The sequence below is a fragment of the Carcharhinus amblyrhynchos genome, chromosome 4 (genome assembly GCF_965287045.1).
Source record: "Carcharhinus amblyrhynchos chromosome 4, sCarAmb.v2.hapA, whole genome shotgun sequence".
NCBI classification, from domain to species: domain Eukaryota; kingdom Metazoa; phylum Chordata; class Chondrichthyes; order Carcharhiniformes; family Carcharhinidae; genus Carcharhinus; species Carcharhinus amblyrhynchos.
This window is the reverse complement of record NC_137327.1, coordinates 59,450,833-59,464,311: the sequence shown is the minus strand read 5'-3', so window position 1 is coordinate 59,464,311 and position 13,479 is coordinate 59,450,833. Positions and strand designations below refer to the sequence as shown.

General features: G+C 42.4%; 1 protein-coding gene across 1 annotated transcript in view; it reads right to left on the bottom strand.

The window, feature by feature from the left end:
* Positions 1-13,479, bottom strand: part of vac14 (vac14 homolog (S. cerevisiae)) — a 347,166-nt gene that overhangs the window by 291,332 nt on the left and 42,355 nt on the right. Inside the window, exon 10 of the mRNA XM_080187225.1 lies at positions 13,143-13,292. Within this exon, the coding sequence (XP_080043351.1) occupies positions 13,143-13,292 (150 nt within the window). The remainder of the gene's footprint in view (positions 1-13,142; positions 13,293-13,479) is intronic.

The window sequence follows — 13,479 nt, the reverse complement described above, 5'->3', positions numbered from 1 at the left end:
GTGAAGACCTCTCATGGCAAGGAAAGCCCGAAAGATGACTCCAAAACCTTACTTGCAAAAAGCATTCTATACAGTGGCATACAATAGACTTAAGAAAAGTTACAGATCATGGAATAAAAGGGATAGTAACAACATGGATACAAAATTGGCTTGAGCGACAGGAAGCTGAGTAATAGTTAATGGATGATTTTTGAACTGGAGGAAGGTTCATAGTGGAGTTCCCCAGGGGTCAGTGTGGGAACCCTTGTTTTTCCTGAGAATATATTTATAATATAGAGTTTGGTGTAGAGGGAATAAATCCCAAAATTTGTGGATGATACAAAACATGGAGACATAGTGAACTGTGAAGCAGACAGAATAGAACTTCAAAAGGATAGAGACAAATTGAAGGAATGGATGGATATGTGGCAGATGAAGTTCAATGTGGAGAAATGAGAGGCAAGGTATTTCATAAAAAGAACATGGAGAGACAACATAAAATAAAGGGTACAACTGCAGAGGGTGCAAGAACACAGGAACCTGAGCATAAATCATTGAAGGTGGTAGGACTGGTTGAGAAAGCAGTTAATAAACATACAGTATCCTTGGGTTTAATAGCAGCATATAGAGTACAGAGCAAGAAAGTTATGTTAAGTTTGCATGTGACACTAGTTAGACCTCAGCCAGAGCACTGCTTGCAGTTCTGGAAGCAGCATTTTAGGAAGGAAATGAAAGCATTGGACAGAGTGCAGAGGAGCTTTACGAGGGTGATTCCAGTGATGAGAAACTTCAGTTATGAAGATGGATTGAAGAAATTGTGACTCATTTCCTTGGAGGAAAGAAAGCTGACAGAAGATTAGATAGAGTTTTCAAAATCATGAAGTGCCTGACAGTAGATAAGGGAAACATTTTCCATCGGCAGAAGGATCGAGAAGCAGAGAGCACAGATGAAAAGTTCTAAGAAGCAAAAGTGAAATGAGGAAAACCTTTCACACACACACGGTGGTTGAGGTCTGGGATGCAGTATCTGTGTGTGTGGTGGAGACAGGATCAAGAGAGAGAGAATTAACTAATTATTTAAAAATAAGCAATGTACAGGGTTCCAGACACAAGGCAGGGGAATGGCACTAGGTGAAATGTGCATTTGGAGAGTTGATGCAGACATGATGAGCTGAATAGCCTCCCCCTGCACTGTAACAAGTCTGTGAGAACCCTCTATTTAATCAATGTTTACTGAATCTACAGATCAATAAAATGGCCTACATTTGAAATATTATGGTTATTTTAAATCCCCTTTATGTCTACCAAATAGTAAAGACCTCCTTTAGGCCACCTCACAAGTTTCTATTTTCTACAGAAAGTTCCCATTCTGTGGTACCCTCTCTACGTTGTTTACCTGTTTTCTAATGAAGTTACCAGATCACACCTGTGTGGTGGTGACCCTTGACCCCGATCTTCAATCATGAAGTAAAGTAGTGAATGTCAAGATAGATCGACTCTGGAGAGACATCACCTGAGCCACATTTCACTCAATACCTATGAAAAGACTTTGCAGCCAGGCTCACTGTGAACTGACCCTCAGGAGGAATTCAGCTAGCTTTTACCCCTCTGCACTTATACCATTCACCACCCGCGCCCCCCCCCCCCCCTCCCCCTCCCCCCCCAAACTCAGGACAATTGCAACACCCAAATTCCCCCACCACTGAGAATGGCTAAACTCAACATGCATCAGGCAACAAAGCAGGAAACACTTAGCTTAGGGTTAGATCAGCTGCACAAACAGCAGTAGCTGCTTTGCTGTTCCACAGAATTTGCAATGATCACACGTTATACATTGTATACAATTACATAAGAACATATGAACATAGGAATTAACAACAGCAATAGGCAAACTCAGCTCTTTTAGCCTACTCTGCCTTTCAATCAGATCATGGCTGATCTCTTCCTGGTCTCAGATCCACCTCCCTATTATTCAATAATTCAGACTCCACCGTGCCATGAGGCTGCGAGTTCCACAAATTCACCATCCTCTGTGATAAGCAGTTCCTCCTTATCTCAGTCTTAAATCTATTGCCTCAACCTATATCTGCGACACCCCCCCCCCCGTGTAGATTACCCCACAAGAGGAAACATTTGGTCTACGTTTACTTTATCAAGGTATTTTAGCATTTTATATATCTCTATCAGATCCCCTCTCATCCTTCTAAACTCCAGCCAGTTCAAGCCCAAACTGTTTAATCTCTCCTCATACATCAACCCTTTCATCCCTGGAATTAATCTGGTGAACCTCCTCTGAACTGCCTCCAATGTCACCACATCCTTCCTCAAATAAGGAGAACAAAACTGGACTCAATACTCCAGATGTGTCCTCACCAAAACCCTATACAATTGCAACAATATTCCTCTACTTTTAGACTCCAGTCCCTCTACAACAAATGCCAACATCCTATTTGCCTTTATTACGCGCTGTACCTGCATACTGACTTTCTGTAATTCATGAACAAAGACACCCAGGTCCCTCTGCCCAGGCGTATTTTGAATCTGCTTTCCATTTAGGTAATAATTTTCCTACTTTTTCTGCCCAAATGGAAAATCTCACACTTATCGACATTTTACTCCATCTGCTAAATTTTGGCCCATTCTCCTAGCCTATCTATATCCATCTGTAAAATCTTTACATCCTCTTCACTGTTTGCTTTCCCACCAATTTTCAGATCATCTGCAAATTTTGCTATGTTACACTCTGTCTCTGCTTGCAAATCATTTATGTGCTGTTTCATTCACAATTGATGTGGATGAAAGCCTCCCCCAGGCTCGAGAAGTGAAAAGTCAGCTTGAGGGATGAGATCCAAGCACAGAAGCATGAACCTTTAATGCACGGACAGCTCTATATTGAATCAGGGATGGATTAATACTTCTCTTGCTCGTAAATCAGTGCTACAAATGGAACCTTGTCACCAACTGTCAACATCAAGTAGACCGTAGCTCCCTCGTCACTGTCTATGGGTAGACCTGGCAAGGGGCGCCCTCTACTGCACTGACACTTTCATTTCTTACAGAACTCCACAACCTCCAAATGAGACTGAAACTGTTAAATTCTTCAGTGGCGGCCTCCACTAACAAGACATTGCCAGACTTCAGTCTCATATCATTCCAGCTGGAAGCTAGTGAAATCTAAACCACGAATCTGGACTCAATATCAGCCCAAGTCCCAGCTCCCCAGATATTAAATGTTTAAAATGCCTATTCTTACAAAGTTCACTCCCTCCATCCAGTAGATTTCTTAAACATAAGAAAGAAAGAGTGAGTGCACACGAGAGGGAGAGACCATGCATGCAAGAAAGAAAATGAGCAAGAATCCATGTGTTTGAATGTCCTGGATGGCCAATGGAAATAACAGAAGCTAATAAGTCTTTACTATTTTGTAATGCAGGTCTTTACTTCAAATGGGTGGAATACGAGTTATGCTTCAGCTTTAGACTACACCTGGAGAAACTTCAAGATGTTCTGGACAACATACCTTAAGCAAGTATGTTTTAGCCTGGAGGGAGTGTAGTGTACACACAAACACACAAATTAAGAGCAGGCCACTTGGCCTCTCAATCCTGTCCTGCCATTCAATAAGATCATGACTAATCAGATTGTAACCTCAACCCCCGATAACCTTTTATCCACTTGTCAATCAAGAATCCATCCAACTCTGCCTTAAAATATTCAAAGACTCTACATCTTTTTGAAGGAGAGAATTCCAGACAGTCGCGATCCTCCTCATCTGTCTTAATGAGCGACCCCCTATTTTTAAATAGTGGCCCCTCAACTCAATTCTCCTACAAGAGGAAATATCCTCTCCACATTCACCATTAAGATAAGAGCCTTTAGTTTTGTCCTTTTATTATTTTTATAGCATCTAGACTTAACTGCTGATTTATTCTTAGATTTGCGCACTCTGTCCCTTCCTGTCTTCATTTCCCATATTAATACCTTTCTCTCTTGCCTTGTCTGCACTCTTTGATTTAATGCAGCTTCCCAAATTTGATCCCCTGCCACCAACATTCAAGTTAAAAATTTCTCTACTTCTCCAGTTATGCAGCTTGCGAGAACATCAGCCCCAGCATGGTTCAGGTGTAGACTGTCCAACCAAATACTTACCATTTCCCCAGAACTGGCACCAGTGCACCACAAACCAGAACTCACTTTTCCCACACCAGTTTTTGAGCTGGCATTTATTTATTCAATCTGATTTGTCCTCTGCCAATTTGCACGTGGCTCCAGTAATAGTGCTGAAATTACCTACATGGTTCAAGACCACTGGATCTCCCCTTTCCAAGTTCCACTCTAGCCCTGAGCAAATGTTTTGCGCCCTGGCACCAGGCAGGCAACACAGCCATTTGGACTCTTGCACCTTGCTACAATGAACGGTGTCCCTCCCCCTCACTGTCTTGTCCTGACTACCACTATCGTCTTTTATGCTTCCCCCAATCGAATGGCTTCCTATTCCACAGTGCTATAGTCAGTCAGCTCATCTGCCCTGAAGTCCTCACTCTCATCCAAACGAGCTGAAAAAAACCTCAAACCTGTTGGAGAATGGCAGAGGCTGGCAGTCTATTTCTATAAGAAGTTTCACAACACCAGACTAAAGTCCATCAAGTTTATTTGGTAGCACAAGCCACAAACTTTCAGAGCGCTGTCCCTTCCTCAGATGAGTGGGAGTTCTGTTCACAAACAGGGCATACAAAGACACAAACTCAATTTACAAAATAATGGTTGGAATGTGAGTCTTTGCAGGTAATCAAATCTTAAAAGGTACAATGTGAGTGGGGAGAGGGTTAAGCACAGGTTAAAAAGATTGTAGTTTCTCCAGCCAAGACCGTATTTTTCTGCTAAATGGTTCCCCTCATTTGTCTCAGCAGTAGTCATACCCTCCTGTTCCTGACCATTTTCTAAATTACAAGCCCCTATCTTTAGAGGTGTGACCATCTCCTAATACAAAATGTCCAGGTAATGTGTCGCAGCATCTGCAGCTCAGTCTCCATCCAACTCAATGATTCTGAGCTGAAGCTCCTCTAACTGCAGAAGTGTCTGCCCTGGATCACACTGTTACCCAGGAGCTCTCACATGCTGCAACCATGACACATCAACTGTCCCAATGAGCTTTAATTATTTGATTCAGTATTTATTCTCTTTAATATATTTATCAAACTTATCACAAATTCCAGTACTATTTTAAACCTTAGGAACGAATAGAATAGACCTTAAAGTTTATTCATTAGTGTCAAAAGTATACTTACATTAACACTGCAGTAAAGTTACTGTGAAAATCCCCTCAGTGCCATTACAGTGCCTATTTGGGTGTACTGAAGAATAATTATTTAGCATGGCCAATGCACCTACCCAGGACATCTTTGGGACAGTGGGAGAAAATCAGGGCACCTGGAGGAAATCCACACAGACAGGGGGCAAACGTGCAAACTCAGCACAGACAGTGACCCAAGTGTGGAATCAAAGCTGGGTCCCTGCTGCTGAGAGGCAGCAGTGCTAACCACTGTGCCGCCTTGTAGATTTCCCACAACAATTTCTGGAATTTAATCTTTGGAGTCCAGGTAAAGTTTATACAACGAGGATTGGAATCCTTTGGATTTCCAAGTTGATGGTGAGTTGATTATTAGAACTGAAGGTTGATGGACAGAAACTATTTCTGCTGGTTGGGAAATCTCAGACTTGGGGGGGGGGGGGGGGGGGCTGCAGAGTAGATCCAGCCCTCTTCAGAATGAAGTTAGAAAATATTCCCCATGAAAAGAGTGAACAAAGTTTACAACTCTCTACAAGTAGCAATTGCCAATTCAAATTTAAGATTGATGGAATTTTGTTCAGGGATATGGGAATCACAGATCAACCATGTTCTCACTGAATGGTCTCCTCCTGGTATTATGTTGAAGGGACCAAGGATTTAAGAAGGAGAATGTGAAGGGGCTGCAGGCCCACACATGCATGACAGAGCAAAGCTCGCAACCCTGCACCCTATTAACACATCACTCAATGCCATTGGCTCTAAGCCCTTCAAAACAACTTCTTTTGCCCTTGATCTACAAAGGTGAGTGACTTTCTACTCTAGGGAAGTCATCATTTAACATGTTAACTTTTTAAAAACTCACCCAGCCTTTCTCAAGTGATTTTAATTATCCTACTAAAGGAAATTACAGTCTCTGGGCAACAAAGCCAGCAAAAGCAAAAACGCATTTTAAGCAGTAACATGCATTATCACAATCTGGTAGCTGCACATCAGAAGAAAAGCAGACATGGTGAAAATGCAGGGACTGGGGCTAGCTGAGTCACTCATTAAGAGAGACAGCACAGGCATTATGAGCTGAATAGCCTCCTTCTGCACTATGATTTAATATATAGTTATATCATTTATCAAACAATCTGCCAGTAAAGCAAACAGGATATATGTTTCAAGTTTACTGGTAAGCCTATACTGCCATCTACTGGATGCAAGATGACTACTGCAGTTTCAAATTTACCAGAAACTATTTAATTAGATCACTGCAACCCAGATCAAATTCAGCAACTGGCATTTAAATTACACTCAAAACAGAAAGTCATCCCATAGGGAGTCACAACATGTTAGTGGAAGTGGACCCAATGAAAAGTTATTAGGAGGGATGTGCAAAATCTTAGTCAAAGAGGTAGATTTTTAAGGCTGGTCTTGAAGGAGAGAGAGAAGGTGACGGTGGGAATTGGCCAAGGAATTTCAGATGATTGTTCAAAGCACAGCCACTTTACTGTGTGGTATATCAAGCAAACGTTGAAAGGGCTCTTCAATTTGCAGATACTGAAAATCTAAAATCAATCCTGAGATTTTCCAGATGTGTCTTTGCAAAGCGATCCCAGGGATTTGGGAAAGCTCATCCATTCTTAGTCATCATCAATTTTTGTACTTTCCTGTGTTCGATGAATGTGTTAATAGCAGTATTTCAAACACTTGTGTTGGAGCTGCCCAGGATCTAACTTCACCAATTGCTAACTTTCTCTGTCACTACAATCCCTCAACCTTGGAAAACTCTCCACTCTGCTGCCCTTCACTCCAGTCTACTGTCGATGCCTTCAGCTTCCTGGGCTCTATGTACAGGAATTTATTCTCTGAACCTCTCCCTTCACTTACCAATTGTAAGACCTTCTCCACCATCTGCCCTAAAGTATATTTTATATGTACATGTTTATCATTTTATATACGTTGCCCTTAGACTACATTTATTCTTCACTCCTCCCCCATCTGATGATGGTATCTGCCCTCCAGCAGTCCTGTTAATGCTTTATTAAAACAAATTCTTTTATGCCTACAGCAACAAACAACTCGGAGGTAGAAATTTTCCTGCACCTGCCCAGTATCTGAGGGTTGGGCTTAGTACAATGTCACATCCCAAAGACTTGAAAGAAATCATTACCTTACCATTTTTGCTTATTTTAAGACGTGGACCTCGCTGAACCAAAGAATAGCTGCTACAGCTTGCATGATTCATATGTTGCTAACAGTTTCTGGAAAATTCCAAATATTCCAGAGCAAAATCTGAACCATAATCCTTGTGGAATTATGCACCTCTTATCGTGAGGACACATTACGATCAACAAAACCAGGGACTAGCAGACAAACTGAGTCCCCAGCCTGGTTGTACAACAAAAGGATAGGTCATCAAAACTCACTGGACATATAGAGGCATTGAAATCCACCATTTATCTCCTAAAATGAACAATGGATTTTGACCAGAGGCATAAAAATTGCTCGTTAGTCAGCAACTGACTCATTAACAGGAAACGTAATATGGCCTAAGCTTCTGGCCTTTAGAACGTAAGAACATAAGAAATAGGAGCAGGAGTAGGCCATCCAGCCCTTCGAGCCTGCCCCGCCATTCAATAAGATCATGGCTGATCTGTCGTGGCTCAGTTCCACATTCCCGCCCTCTCCCCATAACCCTTAATCCCCTCTCTTATCAAAAACCCATCAACCTGCGTCTTAAAAATATTTAGCGAGGTAGCCTCCACCACTTCAACGGGCAGACAATTCCAGAGATTCACCACCCTTTGAGTGAAGAAGTTCCTCCTCAACTCCATTCTAAACCGCCCCCCCTTTATCTTGAGGCTGTGCCCCCTAGTCCTACTATCCTTTCTGAGCGGGAAGAGTCTCTCCACCTCTATCCTATCCATCCCATTCATCATCTTATACGTCTCAATGAGATCTCCCCTCATTCTTCTAAACTCTAACGAGTACAAGCCTAGTTTATTCAACCTCTCCTCATAGCTCAACCCCCTCAACTCCGGCATCAGCCTAGTAAACCTCCTCTGCACTCCCTCCAAGGCCAAAATATCCTTGCGTAAGTACGGAGCCCAAAACTGCACACAGTACTCCAGCTGCGGCCTCACCAGTGCCCTATACAGCCGCAGCAAGACCTCCCTACTTTTATATTCAATCCCCCTCGCTATGAAGGCCAGCATCCCATTTGCCTTCCTGACCACCTGCTGCACCTGCAGGCTGGGTTTTTGCAACTCATGCACAAGGACCCCAAGGTCCCTCTGCACCGTCGCCTGCAGCAGTTTTTCGCCACGTTTAGAAAGTTTTAATGTTACATTCCCAGACTCGCAATGAGTCTGCTGTTTAAACCCCAATGTGCAAATATCAAAACTGAATATCAGACTAGCCAAACATCTACATCAAGTCTAAGTGCCCTCGAACATAGATTCTATGGAAGGTTCCTGACATCTTCTGCCAAGCAGATCAAGTCTGTGTATACAAACCTCATCTTGCTGTATCGCTATCAACTTTAAAGGAATTCTGCAAAACCCTGTTTCAGATAACCAAACTGTAGCTCCTCTATGATGGAACCTTCGCTGGACTCTGCCTTTTTGGAATTTGGCAATCATGTGGTTTGATTCTTCAAGTTATTCATAGTTGTTTAAAAAAAAACTCCTCTATCCAATCTTCTTATTGTGTGTGTCTGTACAAAGTGGCGACCATTCCCCAGGTTTAAAGGTATGACTAAGTAATGCCTGTTATTTAACCTAAAGAGACTTTGCTGCAAGGAAACACATCACCGTCTTTCTTCAAAAATTTAAAAACCTCTATTCCCAAACGGATGCAAGGAAAACAAAGGTGTTCAGTTTTGCCTCCCTCGCTTGACCAGAACAGCAGAAAAAGTTACAACTACCCATCCATTTTAAACATACACCAACCAATACAGCAGCTCAGGCCATCTTGACCCACACAGATGTCAAAGATTCAGCTTCCCCCTTTGGTCCGTGTTCACATTATTTGATCTTAGCAGGAGCAGCAAGTGGGAGAAGGGGGTGGGAGGGAAGGACAACCATCAATCCTGTTGAGTATCTATGATTCCCATAGGCTAACCCATGTGAAAGAGCAAGGAGCCAGATCACTGTCAGCTATCATGCTTTGCAGGGTCAGACAGGCTGGCAACATCTAAAAATGTTTACTTGAATGACGAACTGGAAGAGGCTTAGTACCAGTGGAACCAGAGCCAGTTAGGAATCAATGCTTTCAAATGAAGAACAGAAGAAAATTTGAGGGGAAAGGCAGCAAAACGGAATCTGAACGTCAAGTTCACTACAGTCTCTGACACATTTACTAATTAAACAGATTCATACAACAGAGGAAGCAACCATTCCACCCATCATTTCTATACTACCTCTTTGAAAAGTTCACAAATTAGCCCTGCTCGCCTGTCCTTCCTCAAAACCTGGCAAAATTTCTCCTGTCAAACATAAGTCAAATTTCCCTTTGTAATTCACTTGAAGCTGCTTTTGCCACCCTGTTACGCAGCATAACTCACTGCGTCAAACAATTCTCATTTCCCCTCTGGCTTTTTGACAAAATTATTTGAAATAATAATTACTGAAACCCAAAGCTAACTAGCATAATACACATGTCAGGTACTGTGTCCTCATTAATGCGTGTTTCACAGTTGTGTATTCTGTGAAATATGGAATCTCTATACCTGCTGCAGGTCTAAAGGTCCACTTAATGCACAGCAATACTCACAGCTGATATTGCTGCGTTATTAATGGTCCAAGTGAAAGTTTTGGAGATTGTAAATATCATCTTCATCCTGCAGTCCATCTCTCCATCAAAGCACCACAGAAATAGAAACCCAGCCCAAAGCAGAGGAACAGAAACTACCGCACAGCTCCTTTACCAATGTTAAAACAAGATGCAACTTTACTAATTGTTGCAAGGACTCTACACCTGTCCTCCAATGCTGCATAGTCCCAGCGTTTACAGTTTCTATTTCGCAAGTTCATTCCAGATCTAAACAACCTGCTGTGTAAAATTTCTGCTCATCTCCTCTGCTTTTATTGCCAATTATCTTAAATCTGTATCGTCTGGTTATTGTTCCTCCACCTGTGGAAACAGTTTCTCCATATCCACTCCATTAAAAAACTCCTCAATTTTGAGTAGGACTACTAAATTCCCCCATTATCTTGTCTGATCTATGAACAACCATCCCAATTCTCCATTCCTGCCACACAATGGAAGCCCCTCGTTGGGCAACACTGGGACACCCAGTGATGTATTACAAATTGCAGTCATTAATATTGGCCAATACGTCCCTTCATTCAAACAACCCTAAATTCAGAAAGTTCTGTGTTCAAACAGCACTCCAGGGCTTAAATGTGCAATCTGTACTGTTAGCTCTAATTCCATTGTGTGCCTTGCTTTTAAAATCTCCGCTGATTTGTGGAACTCTTGATTTGCATCACCTTTGTACTTTATATAGAATTATACTCATGTGCTCTATCACCTAAAAGGAGATTCCTCAGCGTTGATCTGTTATCCTTACCAACTTTACTTCCCGTTTAACTTGGACTAAATGCCATCTCATTTTGCTGAGCTTGGCCTTGAGGGTACTTTCCTATAACTTACATCATAGTTTTGTTCTTGGCCCTTCCTGCCTGCAATAATCAGCATCATCTTTGATACCTATTTTCTCCTTTACATGTGGCATCGAGCTGCAGCCTGTTGTGTTTCTGATCTAGTGTTTTACGTTGGTGATTCCCCTAGCCCTGTTGGAAAAGCAGTGCACTGGCCAACACTCTTCATAGAATCGTAGAATAGGGCAGAAGGAAACCATTCAGCCCATCGAGTCTGCACTGACAACAATCCCACCCACGCCCCATCCCTGTAATCCCAAGTATTTACGCTGCTAATCCCTGTGACACTAAGAGGCAACTTAGTCCAACCAATCAAAATAACTTGCACATCTTTGGGCTTGGAGAGGAAACCGGACCCCCTGGAGGAAACTCATGCAGACATGGGGAGAACATACAAATTCCACACAGACAGTGACCTAGGGCCGGAATTGAACCTGGGTCCCTGGCACTCAGACAGCAGTGCTAACCACTGTGCCATCATGCTGCCACCAATCTTCCCTTAATCATCACCAGCAAAAATAACATTAACAAACCACTTCCTCAGTTCTTTGTGTCCTTTCTTTCTGTTTGAAGGAAGGGATGTATTGGCCAATATTAATGACTGCAATTTGTAATACATCACTGGGTGTCCCAGTGTTGCCCAACGAGGGGCTTCCACTGTGTGGCAGGAATGGAGAATTGGGATGGTTGTTCATAGATCAGACAAGATAATGGGGGAATTTAGTAGTCCTACTCAAAATTGAGGAGTTTTTTAATGGAGTGGATATGGAGAAACTGTTTCCACAGGTGGAGGAACAATAACCAGACGATACAGATTTAAGATAATTGGCAATAAAAGCAGAGGAGATGAGCAGAAATTTTACACAGCAGGTTGTTTAGATCTGGAATGAACTTGCGAAATAGAAACTGTAAATGCTGGGACTATGCAGCATTGGAGGACAGGTGGAGTCCTTGCAACAATTAGTAAAGTTGCATCTTGTTTTAACATTGGTAAAGGAGCCATGCGGTAGTTTCTGTTCCTCTGCTTTGGGCTGGGTTTCTATTCTGTGGTGCTTTGATGGAGAGATGATATTTACAATCTCCAAAACTTTCACTTGGACCATTAATAACGCAGCAATATCAGCTGTGAGTATTGCTGTGCATTAAGTGGACCTTTAGACCTGCAGCAGGTATAGAGATTCCATATTTCACAGAATACACAACTGTGAAACACACATTAATGAGGACACAGTACCTGACATGTATATTATGCTAGTTAGCTTTGGGTTTCAGTAATTATTATTTCAAATAATTTTGTCAAAAAGCCAGGGGGAAAATGAGAATTGTTTGACGCAGTGAGTTATGCTGCGTAACAGGGTGGCAAAAGCAGCTTCAAGTGAATTACAAAGGGAAATTTGATTTTGAGGATGTATTATCACTGAGCCAGAGGCCGAGATGAAATGCATATTCCCGCCCACCTGTTTATCAGTCACCCTCTGCTGGAAAGCACATACATGTGGTGATCAGTCTCTCTCCCCACTATGACATACCCCACAGCAGCTTGTAATTCATTCATTGTCCAGGACAGTGGCGGGCAACCTACGTCCCAGTGGCTATATGTGACCCATCAGGGTTCTGATTGCGGCCCACGAGACATTTTATTGGCCGTTGCCCACATGCAGGGTCACCAGATTCCATTGATTCCTGTCCCTGTAGCTTTTTCCTATCAGAATAACTGAAGTGACACACAAGTAAAGCGAGGATGAGTGAAGTGAGATGTGTGCTGATTGCTCACAGCATTGACTGTGAGAGCCATGCACTCCCTGTGTCCAAAGTGTAATCATTTCTTTTGATTTTAACATTTGAAGTTGATGACAGTTCGATCAATACATAAATCGTTAAGCATTTTTTATAATCCTGTGACATATTCGGGGTGCATTAAATGTGTTTAATCATAACCATGGGGTCATGATTAGTGAACAAGCTCGATTTCAACCTTGCTGTCCACTGAGATGAAGGAGGGACACTCATGCGGCTCACTCACCAGCCAAGGTTGCCTGTCACTGGTCTAGGTACATACAGGGAGATGTTTGCCACAGCATTAGAGAAAGCACAATTAACCCACTCATCAATCAAGAGGAGCAAGTGTTGAAATTTTACATCTTAGATGCAAGTCCAGTCAAACTCACATTTCAACATGAACCAGTTTCTATTCAACATATTGTCAATAAGCAGCAATCACTTACGGTCGGAGGAGTTCTTGCGGCTGGAGAAGGACTCGTCAGCAGCACCGTCCAGTTGCTGTAGTGTTATCTGTCGGATATTGTCACCGTCATCTTCAGGCATGATCAGCTTCATCAGGGTCTGGTTACATACATTTGCTACTTCCTTAATACCTGGACTTTGAATTAAGGAGCCAGCACACCAAAAACTAAACAAAGCAGGACAGAAATATACAGCAGATGATATAACAGTGAGCAACTGCAATTCACGAGACAGCACAGGGCCAAGAGAAACATTTCCAGTTAACTTTCTGGCCAAGATGGTGCTGCAGGAATTTTGGCAATAGCCATGCCACTAATG